The sequence below is a fragment of the Bombus terrestris genome, chromosome 4, assembly GCF_910591885.1.
Source record: "Bombus terrestris chromosome 4, iyBomTerr1.2, whole genome shotgun sequence".
In the NCBI taxonomy this organism is placed as follows: domain Eukaryota; kingdom Metazoa; phylum Arthropoda; class Insecta; order Hymenoptera; family Apidae; genus Bombus; species Bombus terrestris.
The window spans coordinates 14,670,020-14,695,352 of record NC_063272.1 but is presented as its reverse complement, the minus strand read 5'-3'; the positions used below and the strand labels follow the sequence as shown (position 1 = coordinate 14,695,352).

Sequence of the window (25,333 nt, the reverse complement as noted above, 5' to 3'; positions counted from 1 at the left end):
TATTCGTATAGAAATTTCAAAGTATTGTTTTCAAGTATACTATACATGATTTATTACAAAACGTGGGCGGATATTCATACCGTAAGCATCAACATATACGTACATACACGCACTCTTTATCACATCAACATTCCTATCTTTATTCGATCAAGCCTCACGTCCAACACTTCGAGAATTTCTGTGAGTAGGGGAGAAATTCTTTGTCTCGACTATTTATGTCATCCCTTATTTAATCCCTCGAAATGTTTGAACGAAATGCGTCGATATTACATTTGTGGAATACATATATTAAATCGGAACAAATTACAGGAGGTTACCCAGAATTTGATGCCCCGATAGAACGACAATCTAACCTAACCGAAATATAATTTGTTCAATTTCGAGATTTCTTATTGGAAAAAATGCAAAAAATTATAGATATCTCGCGAGCCATTGGCTTTCATCTTTAAACAGTGTCATATTTTCGTGCCTATTTTTAAAGAGGTCAATTCAACTCGAATTTAATTGAGCCGGATAATAACGTCAACGTCAGCCCATATAACGAACGTGTTTGCTCAACATACACAAATATTTGCAAACCGTTTATGTTCATTCACTCTCGTTATAGTTGCGGCCCTGTTATGCATAACCTTTTTACCATCCTTCCTACAGAAGATTGTTTCAGTCAAAGTTGAACGAGTGTGAACGACAAGCAATAAATTACGTGGAAAATACGATTACTTGTCACTGTTTCAACATTTTCCCTTGAGAGCCCAGCCCTATTTGTCTCCTCCACTCAGTCTCACTTAACGAACTTAGCCTTTTGCTTGGTTCCTCGTTAACTACTGTATGTACTCTTTTCTCGTTTATTATTTGTCGCGGTGCTCGGTAGATGGAATGCAGATCGCGGTAGAAAAATTTTCGTTTTAGGAAATCAAACCTTAAGTCATTTTTGTGCCCTAAGCCTTTAATCTTATCACCCCGTGAAAAGATATTAAAGATCATTGACCGCTTTATCTCACTCCGTATCAACGATATAAATATTGGTCGTTAATGAAAGCTACAATGAACTCGAGTCCGAAAATCACTAAATCGATCAGGAAATATTCTATGGAGAGATATCGTAATTGACACTGCATCTCTTCTGTCCATCTTCATGTATGCACATCAAATATCTTTACGTGACGACACCGAAATTCTACGTGTTTATAAGAAATTAATCGACATTAATCAATCTTTAAATTAAATCATTTATTCCTATGTTCAATGTTGTTCGTCCGTGGTGATGAATATATTAATATGAGGTTGACTTGCTTCGTTCTTCTTGTAGCAGGTCTCTTGAGTTTTGTTTACCTGGACTTGTTCCATCCCCATTTGCGGCCTTCCCCGAAGACTCCGTAACATGTAACAACGTCGATGAGGACTGTGTCTGCTAAGGTAGCTGTCGTATCCACTGCTAGTTGTAGCCGTTCGTCGGAGGGCTAAAACTGCGTGATGGCCGTTAATCGGTAGCCCACATCTGCATCCAGGTAACATCGTCCGCTTGCGAAACAATCCGCGTCTTATCGTGCTACTAGCACTACACCCTGCACACATGTCATCGATCACGGCGGTTCCTTGAGCACTCTGAAACAGGACGTCAGAACCACTGGAGGTATAGGACGTCAAACATCTCTTACAGTTATTATTGTTTCCACCTTTAGACTATCCTTTTGTTTGCGCGTCGCGAACTTTTTCATCGATATTCTATGATACTACCACAGAGATTCTGAGGGATTTGTCATGGATAAAGTGAGATGATATTGATATTGAAAAATATTAAACGCCTTTTCGTGGATCAACCATAGAAATAAAATTCGAGAATTCTGATAATAAACAGGAATAACATCAAAGATATGTGTTATGCAACGAGATATTGTTCGCGAAATATTGCGTTTATGAGCTTGTATCCTGTATAATGGAAAGTTAGAAAATTCACTCAAATAACTCTATTATGGACATTATGCGGTTGCCTGCAAAGTTAGTATCAAACTCTCTGCGAACCTACGGTAGTAATCCGATATAGCAAACACGAATAAAATCGAAATCTAATTTCGTATAAGTGTTATTTAGTGTTTTTTAAAACAGATATATGATTAGTGAAATATTCATCTCTATAAAACAATAATATCATGCAATTTAGTCAGAGTTTCCGACATCGAACTATGTATATCGGATTGATGTTTGTTTTCTTAATAAATAATACGACTTTACTAGCGTTCCTTGCATGGAAGCCGGCCAATTCGATTCTCATAAATAGCGTGGGTAAATGCTTATGTAGGATATGTCACGCGTCAGCTATAATCTCGCGGGCTTACGTAAAGAATTCATATTGGAGTTTGGTGAAATTGGGATAATCACGGTCTCACGCGCCTTCGAGAATTGCTACTCACGTTGCTTTGTATTTATAAATTCCAATCGCAGATAGAGAAAAAAGAGAATTCCATCTATCTTTCAAAGACTACTACGACAACGGTAATAGGTTCGCTGTATCCTATTGCGAATCTTTTTACGCTCACGTCGTGCGACGAATTATAATTGTAGCCTGTGTCATAAAATATCAAAGGACTTTTGAGATCGTCAATCTCCGAATAAATTTTGTGACGATTCAGTATCAAATCAGCGCGCATTTTTATTGCTGCAATTGTACAGCAAAAGGCTAAGAATACAACATAAGAAAAAACACACTCGAAACTGATTTTGATTTTGAATTTTCCCAGACTATCAACCGTAGGTCCATGTTATAGATTGTTACAGAAAATATCGAATTATATATCCTCTTGTAAGTGGCATCCTTTAAACTTAAAATGATCAATACGGTTGAATGAATTTTTCTCTTCAAAGAACAAAGTTGATTTACGATCGTATAAGGGATAAGACAAAGGAAATGATAAAACAGGCAAAGAGAATCACTTTGGTATATTGGAAAAATTCTCTTGCCACTTCCGTGTCGACGACATTAAAAGGGCTTCTTTAAATTGTTAAACCCGTAAATATTCGACGCAAAGGCGAACAGTATTGATACTTACCCTGTGACGGGGTTTTCGACGAGTGAACCCATGGGATCCACAACAAAGAATCTCCGATATACTCCGCCGAAAATTACGGGTCATAACACAGTATACGACAGGATTCAATGCGCTATTCGCGTGTCCCAGAAACAGGCAATAGGAAAGAGCATCTCTCGTTGTCTTTCCCCCTATGGAACAATTTCGAGGCTTTAGATACGTGTCGTCAAAGTTTGGTGATTATTGGGAATGAGTGACAAAGTAACAAGTAATTCGATAGAAAGCTGGAAGCTCATTAAAGTTAGCAACGATCGACTGTTATCTATTATTTCTCTCATCGTAAAAAGGGACACGAATGGCGATATCGTATTATTGACAAGCCCGTGGACGTTTTGTACGTTTCAATAATGCCGGACTATTCAATTTAAAGGTGTATGGCGATTGCTGCGCTTTCATCAATGAACGATCACTCACCAACTGCGCCCAGATCTATCAGTAGCATTAAGACGTTATATGGTAACCAACACAGAGCAAAGAACACCGCCAAAAGAAGCAATATCCAAGCAATTCGCCTTCTCTCACGTACCAGCCTGAAACTCTGCGAACAGAATGCAGTTGTACTCGGTCGTAAACGCGGCTAGATTTAGATCAACATCGATTCATCATCTAATCATCGACGAGAAGGGTACAAAGGTGGATAGGCAACCGTTTCGACAGATCAAACAAAGTGGAAATGAAATGTTATAGAGACAGAATGCGTCCGTTCATTGAGTAAATTTAGATGCGTGAAAATCATATGCATAGTAATAAAACTAACTATAATGGAATATCATAATCTCGAGTCGAAAATTTCGTCGAATTCTGGTTATCTCTATATTACATTACCAACGAATGGGCTTTTTAACGAAGCAAAGTTAGATACGAGAGTGCCATATTATCGATCGACCGGATATAATTGAATTAAGTGCGTGCAAAGTCTGTGTCAGCCTTGCTATAATACCGCTTCTGTGTGTCGTTAGATGATTTGCTCCTAAACGACAAATTCACGTTCATAAAATTAGGTATTATTGCCTACGTGATTTTCAAACTAACCTGTTGCGAGCTGGCGCTTCCTTCGACGCTATCACAGTCGAAAGGTGGTTTTCGGGCGCACAGTGTTCGACCCATCATCGAGTAAGATAGTATTACGACGAAACCTGAAGAATAAAAACAACCAAACAAAGGAAAACCATAAAGGCTGAAGAAAGCAAGCGTGGGCAAAATGATTGCTCCCTTTTCAGAGGGATAATAAGACCGAATCGTACCATTTTGTCTTTCTCTTTCAAAATGGAAAGGGGAATGGGATGGAAATGTATGTTCAGTTTGTTATTAATCACGTGGTCTTACCTGGAATCGCATAAACCAGCACAAAGCACACAGCACCGAAAAGAGGCGCCTGAATGCCCAGAGGCTTAAAATCTTCCGAACAAATGTAGAAAACAGGTGGTAGATGAGAGACACGAGAGGTATTCTGTGAAAAATTCTTCGTCATTGTCCAGGATCCGTGGAAAGATATGTTGCTAAGTTCCATACTCGGACTGTGGAGGGTCATCTGGAAAGAATATCGGGCACCATTCATCTGTTAAACTATCTTTGGAAACGGAAATCTCCTTGATAAGATTTATTCACACCGAAGCTGCTTTTGCTCCGAAGAACTTCTTTCAGTTCTTTTACCGAGAACATTTTTTAATACGCAAAGGGCAGCTTGTTTTCAATCGATTCTTGGAAATATATCTCTGCAAAGGTAGTAATCAGAAACAACCGTGTCCAAAAGAGAAAATGAACAGCTGTTGGATTCGATCGAAAAATCGTTCTTTCGGAGTAAGATTGGAAAATATAATTTGTTCATACAATAACCAGAGATGACAAACATTGGCAATAGAAATACCTGAGAGCAGTTATTAGTTCACTTAATTTCAATAACCATAGTAAAAATTAATATTCGCAGCTTTAACAAATAAATACAAAATTTTCCGAGTCATTTTTCATCGTTGGAATATCATATATAATAATCATCGTTAGATTATTGTTAGATGTAATACTAACCGCTCTGAGAACAGGAGCAAAGATGATTAAAGCGACCAACCAAAGAGCCACGATTACGAGAACCGTGCTCCTTCGATTGAACACTCGTCGAAATGCCATAGGACTCCTTATCGCCAAGTATCTGTCGATGCTCATCGCGCTGATGGTAAAAACCGAAGCAGCGACTGCAACACCTACGAGATAGAGTCGTCATCATCGTTTTCAATCACCATCGGCGACCGCAATAGACTCAGTCGCTTCTAATAAGACACTTAGTCTTTGTTCGGTCGAACAGAATCTCGGTTGAACGTGGGCGAGAAGGTCGCAACGAATAGAGAGAGAAATTAAAACTATATCCATCAAGGGGTGGTATATCGCTTGAGAAAACGTTGGACCCCAGGAAATGTGAATATACGTGTGCATTGCACTAACACACAGACAAACAATAAAATCTTTTACGTATGAACCAGTGTAGGCCGAAGTATACTCAGGGTGATGCGTTATACCACGACAATTTGTGGCTATAGTATCTTTTCAGGCTTGGTTTGCACCTTTTTGTGCAATCTTGCATTGATGCGAGAAAACAAGTTAAAACAAAGTATATCTCCAAAAATATCACACCATATGATGTTCGTGGAAAACATTTCGTTGATTTAAGTGAGTGACGATAGCAAGATTCGAATTAAAATATGTAAAGCAAAACGCGACTGTAGTATCGACAGATCGTTGGAATTACCCTGAAGGTAAGAGGAAAGTTTGCACATTATTTCGCCGTGGATCCATACTATGGAGACTGCTTGACTGACAGCCACAGGCATGCAAATAGTAGTCACCAAAAGGTCCGCCACTGACAAGTTGACCACGAAATAATTAGTCACGCTGAAAATAAAAAAAAATGTTCTGAATGTTAAATCTTGTCCATCTAAAATCCATCATTGGTTGAACGCCATATAAGCGAAATTGACATTGTCAATCTTAAGACCACTATAAAACTCGATGATTCAATGACTTTCATTAACTTTCGTTAGCTTTCGAGTTTTCCGTAAACACAATAAGCTTTTCGAATTCTACAGAACACTGGCTTATCGCCATTCTTCGTTTAATCGTCATCTAAGAAGTTCGTCTAAGACGAATCTCGAACAAAAAATAAATAATTCTGAACGTAACTGCTCGCATACCGAACGTCCGTCCACCTGGAGAGTTTCTAGCAACGTGTACCCTTCGCTTATTGTTATCCTTGAAAGACGTAAGCATTATTGGTTAATATCAAAATTCGTATCCACGTTCACCGGGAACCTAATCCTTGCTTTTGATAACGAAGATAGAGAGAGAGAGAGCGCAATAATTTTTGTTTCACAAATAAACCGAGATATCCATGACGTTCGTTCACGCATCGTGAGTGCGAAACGATCGCTTATTTGCACGACGCTTCGCCGCTGTCGGAAGTGAGCACACATGCCTACGTGTTTCTTCGTCTACGCGCTCAAGAATGTTCAAGGTACATTCTACCGGCTATCGCGACTATTAACGCGATGCAGACGAACTCTCGATTCAACATACTCGCCAGAACCCCGTGTCCAGCGAAATATTTTATTAATTCATCGTTCGCAAACCACAATCTCCCGTAACCCGCAACCCTTTCATATCGGAGTTGACATATATCTATTAGAGAATTCAATTTACATTCACTTGTTTGTCAACGCGATGCATGCATATTACATGTTTACATTCTCACGACGCATCCACACGCTATTGGTATTCATTACGTGTCCGATCTGCATCTTCGATCATACATCTGTAGTTTATGAATAATCTGTATATTATTTAATTAATTGTACACAATTGTCCACGGACGTATGTAAGATGTTGCAGGTAATCGCTACCTGTCTTTCGTGAAAAATCCGTAGAAAGACAGATAGTTATTGGTTGGGATACGTCTCTGCGAACAATTGGATATCAATGTAGACGTAGCTTCCCTCTTGAAGACATTCGCGTCTTGTTCCTTTCAGAGGAACTGGGTCAAGAAGATGTGTTTATATTAAATAATGGAGAATGACGATCTAACGTTCCTTCTGAGAATTTCCCTTACTTTTAGAGGCAATTCAATAGCTGTCGAAAGATTAAAAAAATAACGCCGCGTTGCATCTACCTTTGTGTTTAGAGACTAATTTGCTTGACCCTATAACGAGCCTCGGCCGAAATTATAATTAACTCGATCAAAGTTGACCCTGTTGTCTCGAAAGCAATATCCTAATTGTAGATCGACAAGGTGACGAGATAGCAACCTCTCTAATCAACAGTCTATACATTTCAGGCTATTTCGATCGAGTCGTCGTCGCTTAATTTAGTCAAATCTTCCATCATTCGACTTCGATAGCGTTTCACAATGATCCTGGCAAAGTTTAAATTACTTCGGAGTTACCCACTGTAACACACAATTTTCTCAAAGGGGTTTTGTATTGCACGGCGCTTAATTTGTATCCGGCTTGAATTTGTTCTAAATATACTGTTTGCAAGGTCTATACATGAACAATTAATTTTTAACCAAGCTAACAAGGAAATAAACGATTAAATAAACGTTTCTGATCGAATGTAAAACAAACAAATCTTTTACGAATAAAGAACCATATATACGTACCTACGCATGTAGTGGTATTTGAATACGACTGCAATCACGAGGACGTTGGCCGTTATTGCGAGTGCCATCACAGGAACATAGAGGATGATCAACAAGTAATTAGTTTCGCTGTGAAACTTGTCGTAAAAGTACCAAAGTATATCCCCGGTGATATCCATTCCGAAGCTTTCGTTTGAAGACACCATCGTCCCATTGTATGAGCTATTAAACTCTGGTGAAGATATCGTTGAGTCGTTGTATACATTCGTCGACATGATCTCCTCCTTTTTATAATCCAATATCAAGCTCTCTCGTACGATCTTGTGCGTGCAATGGAACGCAAGCGAAAGTGATTTCTGGCTTCAATGGGCATAGAGAATATCAACCATTTACCTCGGACAGAGAAAACTGTCACGATCAATCGTGTAATTGTAATTTGAGGATCTGTTTCAAGTCGGCATATGTTCATGCTACGGCTAGATCTCGATCAAGCAATCTTAATTACGCGATTACAAGGGGAACGGTATCTGTTACACAAATAATTAACGAGGAAATTTGTTGTACGAGAACCGCCTGCGACTATAGCTCATCCCCTGCCCCCGTTCCTGTTATTTCGTTATTCCGTTTGATCGTTTATTCGATCCATCGACTCTTGATTCGCCAGAGCAATGCGTTTCGACGATACTTGTGTACTTTGACGAATTTAGAATTGAAACTTTTCTGTCGTGGATATATTTCGCGGCAAATCGAAAAAGATCGATCCGTCTGTCGCATGTAGAACAATCGCGGGAAACGCATGCAAGATTTCGCGGATGTTTAAAAAGTTAATTTAAGTACGTTTCTGCTGTCAATTTACGAGGAAGAAACAGGGTGCGCGAGTGAACGCGGCACGAACCGACGTATCATTATCTTCGCCATTTTCTCAAAAGTATACCTGTCGATCAATCACATAATGGTATGAGAGGATTGTTAACATCAATTTCGTTATCTATCTAACTGTGAAAATACAACGAGGCTGTCAACGTTCTCAATTATCAAATAGCTTCTGGTCAATTTATTCTCCTCGCGAAGTCTAGAATCGAGAGAATGGACTATACATAGCCGAATAATTTGATCGTAGGATGAATTCCAAGTTGAGAATAAGTGCGTGAAATGTAGCTCTTTGTTTTCTCATTTCCATTGAGTCTTCCTTTTTTCATAGGAATCAAGCTGTCATTAACAGGATCGCCCCGTATAGTGATCGCACGTTTTTCTATAAATATATCGTGTGTACTATATACCTATACGCGTTTGAAATATACGAGCAATTTCGTATTCGTAATTCAACTAACGACGACGTGAGGATAAGGGTAAATAAATTTCAGGGAAGTAATCGCGATACAGAATGGCTGTATTTTATAAACATTTCTGAATGTTATATAGGCAAATGAAAAGCGGGATGCGATAATCGAGGGTGGTATTTTTGTGCATGTGATAAAAACCCTATCGACTAATTTATATACAAAATGCGACACGAAGCGTGCTAAAGATTGAAAATTGCATTAAATTTTCCCGAAACAAAACAAGTTAAACAACTGAATTCGGATATTTATAAATCTCGTCGTTGTACAAACAGCCATGGCGCGAGTATTTACCAAAAGAAGTATACGTATGAATAGTTCTTACACGTTACGAGACGTCCACTTATACCGGCAAAAGGTTTGCATTGAGCGAGACATTGAGTGTATCTGTTTAAATTAGACGTATACTTTACAAAATTCCACCATGTTCGCTTTAAATATTTACTTTTTCAAATGGAAGTAAATGCAGCTTTGCCGAATCACTTGCTTATACGTATCAGGTAGACTATCCTTTTTAACATTTTCTAATCAGCGATATTCCGCGAATTCTATCAATTGTTTTTACGATCCACTATAATTAATGGACGAGAAGATTAAACCACAATCATTAGCGGGCCGTAAACTTTTTATCTCCACTATACTTAACCCTTGTGTTCCGAATTTCTTCCTCGGTTAACTCTTAACTCGTTTATACGTCGGTTTTATCGTTCCGTATCTATTTTCGATGAAGCGCACAATCGAAACTTACGATCGAACTACCTTCCACCCGGCGAGAATAATACACGACATAAGTTTCGGAAGCGGGACCACGGTAAACTGAAAGGAAGAATCGCAGCTCCCGCCGGAGTTCTTGAAAGCGTTACAGACGTGAACACCACTCGCGCATGGGTTCCTTTAAACGCGCCTGCGTTACGGTCATCTTCTCTCATCCTCTTCGTATCCTCTGCTTCCTGTGCGCCCTGTTATTCTCTACCTATGGGATCTGAAAAAATGTCGATCCGACTTGATCCCTCAATCCATAATACTTGACAGACGAGTTTCGTCGTTATCGTGTGGTGACGTTATTGTCAATCGAGGAAGGCTGTTAAAAGGCGTCGCAAACTTCTTCCTTCGTTACTTCCGTTCCTCGAACAAATATTCTTCTTCTAATTTTTTTTTTTACATGCCATTTATTCGAATATGTTCGTTTCTAGACAAATATAAGCTTTTTGGTAGAGACTTAACCTCCAACGAAAGTATCGTTGAATTTTTTTCCATCCATTTTTTACCCATTTCCAGTCAACTTCCAAATTGTCATTTATCGTGTTCTATCAATCGAATGGAAAATTTAACTTGCTGACGCAATAAACGAGTTGGTCTTTCTTCGACCGAGTTGTACAAAGTTTATCTCTTAAACTCCATTTAAGAAGAGATAGTTATGATAAAATTATTGTCTAGTTAAAGCTAGACGGTATTTTTAAGAACGACGATGCTAACCTAGAACGTCTTTTTTATTTGATCTATGCGGTAAAATATTATCTTTATCTATCTGCTATAGAATTTATAAAACTCAGCCGTTTTTTGTTCTTGTAAATAACAGAATTAATTTATTAAAATGATATGGTGGCCCTCAACAGATTATAAATTATCACAAATCGTTTAAAATCTGCATCTGATACATTTTTCATCTTTAGCCACTGATCCCTAACCTCCATGGAAGAAGGGTACGAACTATTGAACTATTGAACGATTGAACGGTTGACTCAACGTCGAATATATCGATGAGAGGCTTGTTTCGACATCGTTAAGCAACCAGTGAATTTACTCACAAAAGATGAGGCAAATTTCACGCGTATTCTGTTACGGCAAGCCGATCGCCTCTATTGACATTTAGTGTCATTTGAGATCAATAGATAGATAGCGCACGAAATTAATGTTCCTTTCTTATGTTCCCTACTTCATGCTTGTTTTTCTACCACCATTTTATTTATGCTACATACATGTATTTTATGCTTCTCTCGCTTTTTTGACGGGCGATAAGAGTATCGTAGAGACATCCGCGGCACGTTTCAAGTAAGGATGACTAAATAGGTCGTCACTGCTGAGAATATCTGTAAGAATGGAAATCGAAATCATTCGCTGAAGTACTCCCACTGCTCCGCTCTTTCTCAAGGGAATTTACGTGTATTAATCCACGAACTGCAAGTCTGTTCGCCAAAACTTACCGAAAGTAAAAGAGGAAAATAGACACTTATAATGCCAGCAATAGCTGCAATACGGGCCTTCCGCAATTGGAAATACGCTGCTGCCTCGACGCTCTCCTGTAATTATACGCACGTTAGAAAAATCAATATAAGGCGCCAAAAGTAGATAAAATGAACGGAAGATGAATATCGCCTTGTTAAGAGCGTATAACCTGTGACAACAAAGTAGAAGCGCGCTATTAATTTGATGTAATTAATTATTCGAGGGAAGAAAGAGACACTGTAGGACTAGATAAGAACTATAAGAATGAAGAAAGGTCGCGAGGTTGTGTTGCTATGTTATTGGACTAAAAATGTCTGCAACTCTCGTTTGTTATAGTTGCTCGAAGAGAATACAGCGTTTCTGCTTTGAGTTGAAATATTCAAACGATTTCGCTAGAATTCAGCTTACCTGCAGAAACACACGTTTCATAGAAACGGAAGAGTACGGAGATAAAATAAGCTGACCGACATGATTCGTCTAAACAAATAGCCAGTTATATAGGTGTACATATATCTCGACAAAACTTTACTTCTTACGAGAATGTACCGGATTCGCTGTCATATGACACATAGTAATAATCAATATAAGCTTCCACGCGCAATCAGTCACTAGCATTAATTTCCTGATCTTCCAGTGAACCGATAATTTGTGCACTTTCAACGAATAAATCCTTGATAACAAGTTGAAAGACATAGCCGTGATCCAAAGCAATAATTGAATCGCATATACAGAATTTAACATTTCGGTCGCATTTACAAGAGAGCAATGAAGCCACCATATTTGCCGGAGGTCGAACTGTTCGATCGATCGATCGGTCGGTTACTATTAACTTGTCTTCTGCTAACAGCGGAAAAAATGAATGAAAATAATTATTCGATCCTCTCTTTCCTCGAACATAAAGAAGGGATACGATCAAAATTTATGTAAACAAATCGTTCATCTCGCTCGAGACAGTATTGACTTGTCGATAGAGATCTGAAGCTTTCCTGTTATTAGGTAAATGATTGGAATCGCGTATCTACCGGCGAAATCTTCGATTTCATAGCGGAACATGTGTCCTAGATATTGCTGCCTGCAGCAAGATCTGTACGGAAGAGCAAGCGTGCAGATTCGAAAAAAAAAACAAACGTCGGTGATGATAATCAATATCCCGTATAAAACATAATAAAATATAGATTTCGTAGAGTGCCAAGATTCTTAGCCACGCACCACGAACGAGGGAAAATAGATTAAAGCAAACGGATCGACTGCAGCTGATACATAAAACGCTCGCAAATAAATAAACGACTAAAGTTTAACATTGCATGTTTAAGAAAAAAATGAGAATAATACAACTACCTTTAGAAAATGGCATCATGTTACAGAGATGACGAAACCTTTCCTCAATAAGAAACAAAATGCAAACGAATATTAGAATTTGCGTATTGACAGAGGCATCCATGACGAAATATATCATCCCACGAAACACTGGCAGTCTGAGTCCAATTCTATAAAAAGGAAATATTGCTCGATAAAACTTTACTATGTATATCTATGTATATTGCTTTGCATTCGCATTTCGGCAGCTGCATCGTTCGTGTCAGAGATGTATCTCGAATACGTCAACGCGATTTGATTTCTCGACAATTTTCATCGTGTCCAGTATAAATGCCTCTAGTTTATTCCGATCACTAACTTAGACGATAAATATCCAAGACGTTTATACTCTTATGAATTAAACGTTTATATAAAATTCAAAAGAACAGCTTTCGCTGCAAACGATTAAAGTTACAAAAATTCATTAATCCTTTTTAAAAAATTAATCGCCATTGAAAATTCTACCTGTAAGTTAAATATACAATGATCGCCCAATGCGAGAAACTGGTGACCATTGTGATGCGACAGATTATTCGCAATTTATTTCTTCTTGAAGAATCATCAAATTTTGTACTTCGATCAGAATTACATATCTGCGATGGAATAGATCAAATCTTCCAATTCCACAAAGAATTCCACACGAATAAACTCGAATAAGAAAACAATACCAAATCCAAATCTTCACGCGAAAATACATAAACGTGCGATACCACGAGACTAATTAAGTACAGAATCATCGAGAACACAATGAATATCATGTGTCGAAATCTTCTCGATTTTATATCATTCTTCGTAGCGACAAGTACAGTACATCCTAACAGCAAGCTAGTACTAAAAATTGGATTTATATCGCCAACAAACATCGTTCTTTCAATGAATTGTTAGTTTTTTAGGTTTTGCAATTGTATCAAGCATTCAAACAATATACGAGTTATGATTCCATTCTAATTTATATTTTATTTCAAATGGAAACATATTAATTACTTAATTCCAACAATATTACTAATAACGCTGTGTAATTTTCGCTTTCAGTGTACGTAACAAAGTTCTTATTGTATAACGTTATGAGCAGTAAAATACGAAATATGCGTATCGAACGGGCAGTAAATACCGTTTAATGCGAAAACTCCCAGAAAAGTCCCAAATTGATTCTGTGTTAGTTAAAAAGATACCGCATCTATAACGATTCATAAGCAAATACAGTTTCGTCAAATTTGAAGAGTTTAAATATGTAATGTTTTTACGCATCATTCAGATCTAGATTTGGTTGGTAATTCAAGGGAACGATAAAATCATAAACATCATAAATGTCGATTATAAGATTGGCTTAATTTGAATAATTTTGTATAGAAATTAAATTTGCTAACTTTCTAACAATAAGTAATACATTTCTTCACTTATTTTAATCTTACGCGAAACAGGAAATTTCTTACGTACTTACATACAATGGTAATGGTCATTATTAATTAAAGATCACTGGTCAATTTGATCTTTGACTATCGTATAACTATTCTTATCGTAAATTGACATCTAGTACATTTTAACACAATTCTAAGTCAAAATCTAGTGCCACAGAAGTTTTAATTTAATTCTAGTTTGTAAAAAATACAAAAATTATAAAAATAATTATTGCATTAAATTGTTGGAAGCGCCAATTTCAATAAAAATGAAAAAATTATTAAATCTGATTGTATTAGAATGAAAAAATCGTTTTCCACGACATCGGCAAAGATCGTCACCTTTCGACCAACCTTGTCGAGTGTATGTTACCGATTATACAGGTATTTCGTACCTTATACTTGTATATGTAAGGAACATCCGACTTGTGCGCGAGCTCATTTTTGCTTGAACTCCTATACCGTGAGGGAAAAAAAGAGCTTTTACTTACTTTATCGTATTCTATATTTTATTTTTTATTTCATACAAAACTTTGATTTTAACAGTGACTATTTGTAAGTTTTAATTCAAACAGTACTATCTTAAAGCGATAACGTTGCGTGTGACACTAAAATGATAATATGGTAATACTCAGAAGGAATCTCCCGTATCGATAGAAACAAATATAGAGTTAAAGGTGAATTTTCACTAAGATTCTTTATTGCATGTTACAATCAGTGTGAAAAATTTTGAGTTCTTAAATATTTTCTACAAATCAAATATACTTCACATTTCAATTACTGCTTAAATTACTCACAAATAGAAAGTATCCTTTACTTTCATTGATTTTAAGAGTAATTAAGAATGGCATTGTACAATGAAGATTCTTGGAGTAATTAAGAGTGGCATTGTACAATGAAGATTTTTGGAGTAATCAAGAGTGGTATCGTATAATGATTTTAGGAGTAATTAACAATGGAATCGTGCAGTGATGATGACATAGAAAATGATCTTGAAGACCTCTATGGTGTTAGAGATGGTACACTTTTTGTGATTGATGCGACACCTTCAATGTTTAAAAATGATCCAGATAATCCATATTTTTTACAATGCATTAAGGTATTACATGTTCTATAATAATGTATTATATTAATACTTTTAATTTCTACTATAGTGTTTGAATATATGCTGTTTTTAAGAAATGTTATACAATATAGTTAATATTAAGTTATGATTCATATATTCAAATAACAATTTGAACATTAATTTATTTTGTTATGTCTTTTTTAATTCAGCAATACAAAGAGGTTCTCAAGCAAAAATTGGTATGGGACAGACAAGATTGGATAGGTTTAGTTTTGTTTGGAACTGAAATATGGGACAAGGATCCTGAAATCAAACATATATTGACTCTTCAGAAATTAGGTCTACCTTCAAGAGAGAGCATGAAAGAAATAATGAAAATAGGTAATCAATATTCTGCATATATATTACTACAAGTAAAGTAAATTACTATACTTACTATAAGGAAAGTAAAAATGCAATGACAAAGGCAATATACAAAAATAGAACAATCAAAATACAATAATAGGTATAAATACATCTGGAGAATAGGAATGCCAGAATATCTAAGCAAAGCAGGTAGAAGTCAAAAGTTAATAACACAAGCAAGGTGTGGAAATTTGAAAAATTAGAGAAAATGTTAATAGAGGAGGATACAGTTTTTACTATTCTGGTACTCAAATTTTTTAAATCATTTTTTTGTTATATCTTATATGTAGATGAAGGAAACAAGTGGAAGGACTATAGGGATATTGCTTCCTCTACGGCTTATCCACTATATGATGTACTTTGGCATGCAGCAGAAGTATTCTCTGCTATCCGCATAACTATGCCGATGAGAAGAGTAATTATTTTTACATCTTGCGATAATCCTCCATGCAATGATAATGAAAAACATAGAATAAGAGTACAAGCAACGAGTTATAGTGACATGGATCTTCAGTTATTAGTTGTCGGTTTGGGTGAAAATTGGAATCATGATTTATTCTATAAAGATTTGGAAATGCTATCTAAGAAAATCGATGAAGATGATTACAATAGAATATCTTTGAAAGATATAGTGGAACAAGTAAAATTGCCATCTAGAAATATGGCGCAGCTACCTTGGAGACTTGGAGAAAATGTGATTATAGATGTATCCCTTCGCAGTCTTTCTGTGTAAGAAATAAAGTTTTATTTACTTCTGTTATTATACTAGTTTCATTCTTTCAATTTATCTAAATTTTAATGAAGGTTGCAACAAGTTCAAAAATCCACTTTATTTTCAGCAAAACATCATATTTGAAAAAAGAAAATATAAGTAAAAAAAGCAATATTCCTTTGACTTCACACACATATCATGTAGTGGATGAAGATAATGATATAGTATGTATTATAATAATTTGTTACTGATATATATGATTATGATTTGATAATTTTTAATGTTCTCTTGTTTGTATTATAGGAAGAAGTAGGGGATGAAGAAAGTCAACAAGCATTGTTACCTATTTTAGATATAGATATTCAAAAATATCAAACATTTGGTGGTGAGAAAATAAATTTTACACCAGCAGAAGTAAGATGCTTATATACAACACGAGAAATAGGCATTGATCTAATCTGTATGAAACACATTTCTTATCATCCTCTATATCATGTTGAAACACCATACTTTGTCATACCAAGCAAAAGTTATCGTAAAGGTACTTTCAATTATCTGTTCTCCATTTCTTAAAAACTTGTATATATTTGAATATCTACTAAAATTATTTTACAATCTTCATCCTAGATAACAAATTGCTATTTGGTGCGTTACTCAATAAATGTGAAGCCAAAGATTTAATGATAATATGTGCTGTTAAAATCAGAAAAAGTTTTGGCACAAGCCTATATACTATGATACCAAATGTAAAAAGTGGGGGATTTTATTTGTATAAAATACCATTTAAAGGTTTGTCTCTTAAAATATTTTAATATCTAAATAAGAAAGAAAAAGAAAGAGTATTTGAGAAACATTTAACACTTAATTTTAATTATTCTAGAAAATGTGCAAAACATTAGCGAATATTTCCCAGAATATATATATGATGATAATGAAAAGAAACCTCCAATTGTTCCAAATGGAGTTGAATTACTAGAACAAATTATAAAAAAATTAAGTATCGAATATAATCCAAAATTGTTTTCAAATCCTGAAGTACAGGATCAACATCAAATGATAGAAGCCCTAGCTTTGGATTTGGAAAAACCTGAGCCTCTACCTGACGATACACGTAAGTTATATTGTTAAGAATACACATATTATAATTTGTACGATACTTTATAACATAATTTAAAATTTTATCTTAGTTCCAAAAACTGACAAGATGTATAAACTGGTAAATGATTTATTGAACGAATATGATAAAGTATTTATGGATAAGATGGATGATATAAATGATGATCCACCAGAGAAAAAACATAAAAAAAGTAACAAAGTAATGAAACCAAGTGATTTTTCAAAGAATAAAATTCAAGAATATTTGAGAACAGGACAGGTACATTAATAGATTCATATCAAGTTTAAATAACATTTAAATACAATTCATAATACATTTATTTTCTTCTTAACAGATAGCAACTTTTACTGTGCCACAATTAAAGCAAATGTTAGAGACATTGGGATTAAAATTATCCGGTAAAAAAGATGAACTGATAAATAGGATTGAAAAACATTTTGAATGAAATGTTACAAACTTTCAAGAAAAAATGTGAAAATTTATTTATGAATTATATTTATATTCCTTATAAAATTTTATTAAAACAACTACTACAAATATTGCTTTAATTAATAAAATCATAATATATTTCACATAAAATAGAGTAATCTTTTTATTCAAGGAAAATAACTTACTTTTGAACCAGAAGTACGCTTGATATCCCCAGTTTGTATATAAAAGCCAACCATACAGGGTTATCCATTTAACTCGGAACTCGCGCTCGTGAAGCGTAAGAATGGAACAATTTAACATATATGCTTACCACCGCAATTAAGTGTCACTCACCATCTATGAGCTGTTGCCAGGAGTATAATTAGGCGAGTACAAAAAGCAGTTTAGTTGTCGTAAAGGATTTGACGTTACAATAAGTAAAAGACGATCGCTGAAAAAACAAGCCCTGCGTTTTCGCCCAACGCACTTCTGAAGCTTTTAGCAAATAACCGCACCCGGTTCTTTTCCCACATGTATCTTGGATTATATTTACCAAAAATCTACTTACAATGTAATTTCTTTTTATTTAGAATTGCCAAAGTTATTAGCAAGTAACAATGAACTTGTTCACATTCTTACAAATATTTTTTTCTATTTCGTTCGATAATTTTCATTTTTAACGTATTAAACATTTTCTTCTGCGTCGTACTTTAAAATTTGTTAACGATCGCTTTCTATGAATACAGCGAATGTAAAAATAAGGAACAAGGAAGGCAATTGAGATACAACAAGACATTTCACAAAATTCATATTTAAACAGGTCAACTTAAAAGAATAGAAATTAATTTAATCCTCGTATTGCAATGCTTGAGTCTGTGCGGATTAGTTGGCGGAGCACCGAAGTTGTTTACGTTCGAGATGAAACTAATCGCTTAAGTGTAAACAGATTTCAAGGAAACATGATCTATTATTTGTAAAAACGCATTCAGATTTATCCGAGACGCTACGTTTACTCAGCATGATAGAAACGCGTAGGATAGTCAGCTCCGTTCGCCCGTGTTGATGATTCTACAAAGAGTACTCAAATATATTTAACATTACAGCCACGAAACGCTAGCTTGTGCGCTAACAAGAGAGAGATTGCATAATTTACAGCACCCTTAAGTGTCTTCACTATCTCTTACTAAAATAGGGGATGACGAAAACCAGACGATCGCTACGAGCTTTCGAAGCCTTACGTTTTCTTGCATTCGACCAACCTGACTATAAGTTCGTCTTCAGACTTATCACCTGGAAAAACTATTATTAATTCAATGTGGACTCTCGATACCGTAAGTAATCAATTCTCATCTAAGGAGCGCTATGGTTGTATTTATGAGATAATCGCGATTTAATCGACCCGTGCAGGTAAGCAAACCTCGCCTATGACCATGTAGTACCGGTGCCATAGTTCTTCGAGTAGAACCTTTGGCGATCCATTTGGTCTCTCTTTGCAGTAGCAATTAGCCTGTCTCTTGAATTCGTGCCCTAGTTGCGTCGTTCGGTACTAACAATTGAGTGCAGTAGACTTTACTCCTCGGTTATAACCAAGGTGTAAATTCGACCAATCACGGGGAGACGCAATCACGAAGAAACACGTCAACGGGAGTCGTAAATTCCCGTTACAATTCTACAAATCGACGCCGCGAGTAGATCGATCCCCTGATTTCCGTTAAGATAATAGGGGTGGTTGAAATGATATAATTCCATGATTAACAGTGTTATAAATTATGTATTTTCCAACAACTTCGTAGAATCACACACTTTAGTAACGTCGCTGAGTATGAGAACTGCTTTGATTGGTACCGCCTTGATCTTGATCGGATTTTGACAATCTGATAGATGAAGACCCTCGTGTTGTAATAGACGTAGCGATTGATCAGACCCGACTTTGAGTGAACCGACTCAACAGAATCAACCGAATCCCGAATGACTAGACTTTGACTTCTTGACTTCCCCTCCTTGACTGTTCGTTAGTTATGAGATCCAGTAGAGTTGATGGCGTAGAAGCAGTAGTAACTGTAGTAGCAATAGGAGCAATAGTAGTTACTGTTTTCAACAGTAAATGTTGTTCACTACACATTGCCCTCATCTTTCTGACTTCTTCAATAAATTCATCTACTCCTATATCGTCTTCGATGTTAAGTTGTGGGATACATTTTAGTGCATCTTTAGCTTTAAGCTCTGGTTGTGTAAAACGCTGAGTGAAAGCTCTGTCTTCGGATAGCTGAAGTGGTATCTGAGGTATTAGAGGAGGTCCTCGAAGGGCTGATTGGTCTCTAGCGGTGTGGGTTGTTTCGTTTGAGGTTATTAGGGAACTGACTTCTAATACATCTCCCATATGTATTCTTGCTAAACTCTTCCCTATTAGTGCAATCTCTGCTGCGAGTTTCTTGTTTTCTTCGTTTGCTGCGCATTGAGTTTCGTCAATACGTCGTATGACGTATATTAATTTGTTGAGTAAAAGTTTCGGTTTGTTTCTACATTGCGTCCAATATAACCCTAGCTGTTGGGTCTATCTCACTGCTAGTTGAAGCGGCGCTACTATTTGTGCTATTTGCTTGAATCACTAGAGAAGCTGTCTTTTCTCGTTCTGTATTTGATAAAAGAATCCAGAGTTTGCTCACTTTGATCGTTTAGCCCGTAGAAAGGTTCCGTTGCGGTGTTTCTTTGTCGAAACGTCAAAAATGTTTGCTCTATTGCAGTGGTTCGTTGATCCTCAATCTTCAAGGTTGACCGTAGCCCGAAATGCGTGATTTCGTTTACTTGAAGCCGACGGATCCTGGCAGGATCGCCAAAATGTCACATAAACTCGAAGGTTAGATGATAAAACAAGAAGGTTGAAGGTAACACAACTATTAACTTTCTTTTTTATTAAGCTTTATTATGAATTCAATAATCACAATCACAGTTCACTCCAACAACTTTATATAGAATCTAGTTACACTAATGGGTATGTATAAATCAAGTACGCGACTGGTCTAAGGGTAGAAACCGGTAAAGGTATGTTGACTACTCTAAAGATAGAGAATAAATGAAGTTTAGCGACAATGTTGTGACGGAGGAAAGCTAGTTATGGGTGTGTTCAAGGACACGAGATGAGCTGACTTGTTAAGGACAATTTTGGCTAGGAAAGTGAGAGCGATAGACATTGTTTTCGATTGGATCATAAGAAGGTTGGTGGGCTAGGAAGGGTCTTAACCGTCCTTGAGAGAAAGTTGCTAGTGGGAAGCATCATACTTGAGAAAATCTAACTTTTCCGTGTTAACCAGTAATAAACAATAAATGTAAAGGACACTTGAAATAAAAGATACTTGTTTGGTCTGAAGGACCTTAACTATGAAAATGCCAAAATTTATGGTGGGTCTCTAAGACCATTGAGGGTACGCGCCGAGGATGTGTAGACATCTGGTTGCCATCTTGCCCGCGGTATGTGGCCTGATCTCTGATGTGGATTGAGATGTGGTTGATGTTACAATGTCGTGGGATAACGGGTCCCAATGCTTGCGATTGCGATGTATTTTCGGACGTTCTTCGTAGAATCGTTAACTTGGACGAACGGAACCGACTATTTTACGCGTTTCCTGCCATCCTTGAATAAACGCGACGTCTCGGATAAATCGGGATACGTTCATACCAATAGTAGATTATATTCCCTTGAAACTCGCTTATAATAGTCTTCTCATAGTTCTTCCGAGCGCATTTTGTATTACACAGCTATCACCATAAATAATTTCACTGAAGAACGGACTTACGAGATTGCTGGATTATTCGCTCTTACGTCGCCATCCATGTTTTCGTGTTCTATAAGCATGAATCATATCGCGGCTTAACAAAAAGATACGATAAGTTTTAATAATATCCATTGACCATCACAATCCAGTTCTACCAATTCGTCGGTATGTTACTTATTTGACGACATCTAAATCGTTCTTCAACGAATTATATTAAAATGATACAGAAACAATTGGCTCCGTTCTATTATTACACGATGGCGTTGCACAACGAATCCTAACTTCTCGATTGAAGCGATTTATTTTGAATAAATTGACTAACATCATTCGGTCAATAAAAACATTATTCTCACTGCCGGAGTATCCAGATTTGTATATACAACCATGTAGATTTCTCTCTTGCTCTTTGTTATATTATATCTTGTCCTATTATATTGCGTTATAACATATCACGTTATATTATATTACGTTATAATGTATTATGTTATATTATATTACGTTACATTATATGACGTTATATTATATTACTTTATATAGTATTACGTTATATTATATGTACAAAGAAAATGTCGTTTGGTTAACAAGAATATCAAGTATAAATATATAGATATATGGAAAATTTAGGAAATCATTATCAGAAAAGTCGACTAGTCCTGTTTTTTGTACAATGCTAATTAGAAGAAACACCAGATCACGATCGACAGAACCATAAAAAGTATGTAAAGTGCCAAACAATTCCCCACTCTCTTTAAAAAATTTTTTTAATGTTACTTGAAAGGACTTTGAAACAAATACGTGTTTGTGATGATAATGGTAATACCTTCTGCAAAATCTTAAAAATATTCATGAATGTCTTTAATTGTTAGAAAGATTGCATTTTATCTGTGTTAAATTTCATATAAACTTTTTATTAGGAATGTTTTATAACAAAAAAGTACATTCAAAATATTATCTGATGAATGTGATACGAATATCAGAGTGCTTCCTGCTGTTTACAATGTTGTATCTTAAAAAAAATTAATAGGACTTAAAACAATAAATATCATACTGTAAAATAAATATGATATAACAAAAGTGTTACAAAGTAGGTAAAAATAGATTATATAGTCACAAGTGTCATGTTCAAGTGATAACAGTATACATTTAGAAGCAATCATAAATTATATTTATGTTATATTATAATAATAAAAAATTTTGTTAATTTTTTTACTGATATTTACCTTTTTTCAATATAGTAAGACATAAAGGTTTAAAACAAATAAACAGATCTTAAATTTTATTTACATATATATATATATATTTTGTTAACTGTTCAGTTGAGAACAAAATACTTTTACTGCCTGCGAAAGCAGCTTAATTTCAACTGCCTTTAGTTCATACTCCTCATTGTCAATGTATAATGTATGATTCTTATCGGTCTATAAATGAATCAACATATAGAAATTAAATAATCTTTAAAATTTGGAATATTCAAACTATGAAATTTTACCTTTTGCGGAGTTAATTCAATTTTTTTGGCTTCCACTACTTGATTACATAACGATTTATTACTTTTTTCTTTTTTCCAACCTTCAGACACGAAAGAAAAGTAGTTGATATCCTTTGGACCTACATAATAGAGGTAATTTTCCATGATCTTGATTATATATATTTAATTTTATTCCATATGATATTAGTTTAATTACCAATTTTCACTTTTAAAGATGGTGGTGATGATTCAACTTGTAACTTGTCTATATTGGAAGTTGCTACATGTAATTCACAAGTTGATATAGGTAGTTCATGGAGAACATCACATTTTTCATTTATTCTTTTACTAAAATCAATGCTATCTAAAAAATATGGTATTCTGTGCTTATTTTGGGATATTACATGTACTGAATATAACAAAACATACCTCTAGAGGCATTATATCTTGGTAGAAATATATGCCACCACCTTGTATTTAAATTAGAAATTAGATTATTTTGACTACAGCGAGAACAACCTTCACAAGGAAGTGTATATTTTAATACTGCATCACAATATTTGTTTAAATTCTCTTCATAACCATTAAATACATAAGTCACATATCTGTACAGTAAATACATAATATTAGGCAATATAAATTTACATTAATGTGAATATCGTGCAAATTCCAAGATATTGAAGGAAAAACATATATGTACTTTCTTAAAAATCCCCAGTACCAATACTTGTTAGCAGAAGCATTTGCATCTTTCCATACACCCCATTCCACTGTTCCCATAGCATAAATTGGTTTTGCAGGTTCTTCGGGATTATTCTTTAATTATAAAGCAATATGAGATTTTTAGTTACTGAAAAAGTTAGAAATTTGCTATGTATATAACAGAAACATACATCAATAGGTTTAACTTCGATCATATCCATCATTTTTGATTTCTCATGTATAATTGCCATTGTTGCTTCTATCACTTGCTTTATATCAGATAGATCATCATATTCATGATACAAAGATTTTGCAATTTTATTTGTTTGTCCCAATGGTAAAATGCCAATGGGACACTGTTTGACTGAATCAAGATTGTGATCATATTTTCTTACTAATCCAGTTAAAACATCAGATAAGGTACCATCTCCTCCTGCAACTATGATAGCATCAGTAGGTGTATCTAAATCCATTATAATTTTACGAGCATCATTTTGTGAGTCTGTCTGTATTACAGTTACAGCAATTCCAGCTAAATGCAAAAGTGGCTCACAATAATTTTGAAATAACTTTTTAGCTTTCCTACAAATAAGGATATTGGTTAATCAATAATTAAACTATAAGTAGAAACATAATTTACGAATCAAACATAAGCAAACCCTTTTTTAGCAGTTGGATTTAAAATAATGGTTACATGGCGTGGTTTTATATTTGTTGGAAGTGGAAAATCACCATATTGTGATACACTTTCACAATATTGTCTCATTAATTGGTTAGCACTAAAAATATTACCACTTTTTAATGTCATCTCAACAGTAGAATGAATTTACCAATTATAAGACCAAAACTTTGTATCTTACTCGTATACTTCCTTGCCATATGAAATTCCATATGTTACAGCTGCACATGCCACCAGAGATTTTTTCCAATTATTTCGTATAGTCCGGAAGAAGCTTAATATTTTGGCCATTTCTTCTAAACGCCTAAACACTTCTGTTTATGACAACATAACCTACATGGATCTGTTCTTTATGTATTGTACATTGTACACTAAGTAACATTTATAAACAATTGAAAGTTTTTTAAAAGTACACAAACATTACGAAGATTTATTTAAAACAAATAAAGTCTGCATTTTTTTCATTTTACAAAAAAATTAATTTTTATTATCTGTAATAAGATAATCTCAATTTTAACAGTACACATACTTTTTGAAAATTTATGAAACATGTGTTTCAAAAAGAATTCTCATACTTTAAGAAGCTTGTAACATTATGAAAATCTTTTCTGAAAAGTTTTTAATTCCTAAGTCCTTTAATTATGCGGTATTATGAATTGTATGTACTATCACTACTATTACAAGTATCCCATCTGTAGTATTATCAGAAGTATCATATATATACAAACTACAAGTTGATCGGAGAATAACTTGATACTCACGTGTTTAGGATAGTTTACAATTCCTTTTAAATTCCACGCATAAAATATTAACAAATATTGCAAATTTAATTAAAATCATAAAATTTCAAATAATAGATTTTTTATTGTTGATAAACGGTAAAATAATATAATAATCTGATTTAATGTAATATCTGAATTTTATATTATTAAATATAAAGAAGTACATATATACACATAAATATTTTGTGCAAT

General features: G+C 35.0%; 3 protein-coding genes and 1 pseudogene across 8 annotated transcripts; 1 reads left to right on the top strand and 3 right to left on the bottom strand.

Moving 5' to 3' along the window:
* Positions 1-10: 10 nt before the first annotated feature.
* Positions 11-10,016, bottom strand: LOC100643606 (orexin/Hypocretin receptor type 1). Of its 5 annotated transcripts, none has more exons than XM_012307902.3 (9): positions 9,796-10,010; positions 7,729-8,067; positions 5,827-5,969; positions 5,112-5,284; positions 4,413-4,617; positions 4,119-4,222; positions 3,501-3,624; positions 3,048-3,217; positions 11-1,605 (listed from the first exon to the last, which is right to left on the bottom strand). In XM_012307902.3, the coding sequence occupies exons 1-9, from the start codon at positions 9,834-9,836 to the stop codon at positions 1,243-1,245; spliced, it is 1,662 nt and encodes a 553-aa protein (XP_012163292.2). In that variant the 5' UTR covers positions 9,837-10,010; the 3' UTR covers positions 11-1,242. The 5 variants fall into 5 exon arrangements, with proteins under 5 accessions (XP_012163292.2, XP_048261133.1, XP_048261134.1 ...); XM_048405176.1 differs by having other exon boundaries at positions 9,373-10,000; XM_048405177.1 differs by having other exon boundaries at positions 9,493-10,000.
* Positions 10,017-11,026: 1,010 nt separating this feature from the next.
* LOC100650806 lies at positions 11,027-14,275 on the bottom strand (annotated as a pseudogene).
* Positions 14,276-14,525: 250 nt separating this feature from the next.
* LOC100643359 (X-ray repair cross-complementing protein 6) lies at positions 14,526-17,909 on the top strand. Its single transcript, XM_048405175.1, has 10 exons — positions 14,526-14,703; positions 14,970-15,125; positions 15,302-15,473; positions 15,788-16,226; positions 16,337-16,433; positions 16,513-16,750; positions 16,837-16,998; positions 17,090-17,320; positions 17,397-17,584; positions 17,661-17,909. Exons 2-10 carry the CDS (start codon positions 14,982-14,984, stop codon positions 17,769-17,771), a joined length of 1,782 nt encoding a protein of 593 aa, XP_048261132.1. The 5' UTR covers positions 14,526-14,703; positions 14,970-14,981; the 3' UTR covers positions 17,772-17,909.
* Positions 17,910-22,397: 4,488 nt separating this feature from the next.
* On the bottom strand, positions 22,398-25,253 carry LOC100643925 (acylglycerol kinase, mitochondrial). 2 transcript variants are annotated; one of them, XM_020862851.2, is made up of 9 exons: positions 25,121-25,253; positions 24,541-24,663; positions 24,340-24,459; positions 23,872-24,262; positions 23,679-23,794; positions 23,408-23,583; positions 23,196-23,342; positions 23,000-23,118; positions 22,398-22,928 (listed from the first exon to the last, which is right to left on the bottom strand). In XM_020862851.2, exons 2-9 carry the CDS (start codon positions 24,648-24,650, stop codon positions 22,815-22,817), a joined length of 1,293 nt encoding a protein of 430 aa, XP_020718510.1. In that variant the 5' UTR covers positions 24,651-24,663; positions 25,121-25,253; the 3' UTR covers positions 22,398-22,814. The 2 variants fall into 2 exon arrangements, with proteins under 2 accessions (XP_020718510.1, XP_020718511.1); XM_020862852.2 differs by lacking the exon at positions 25,121-25,253 and adding an exon at positions 24,889-25,089.
* Between the last annotated feature and the right edge of the window lie 80 nt (positions 25,254-25,333).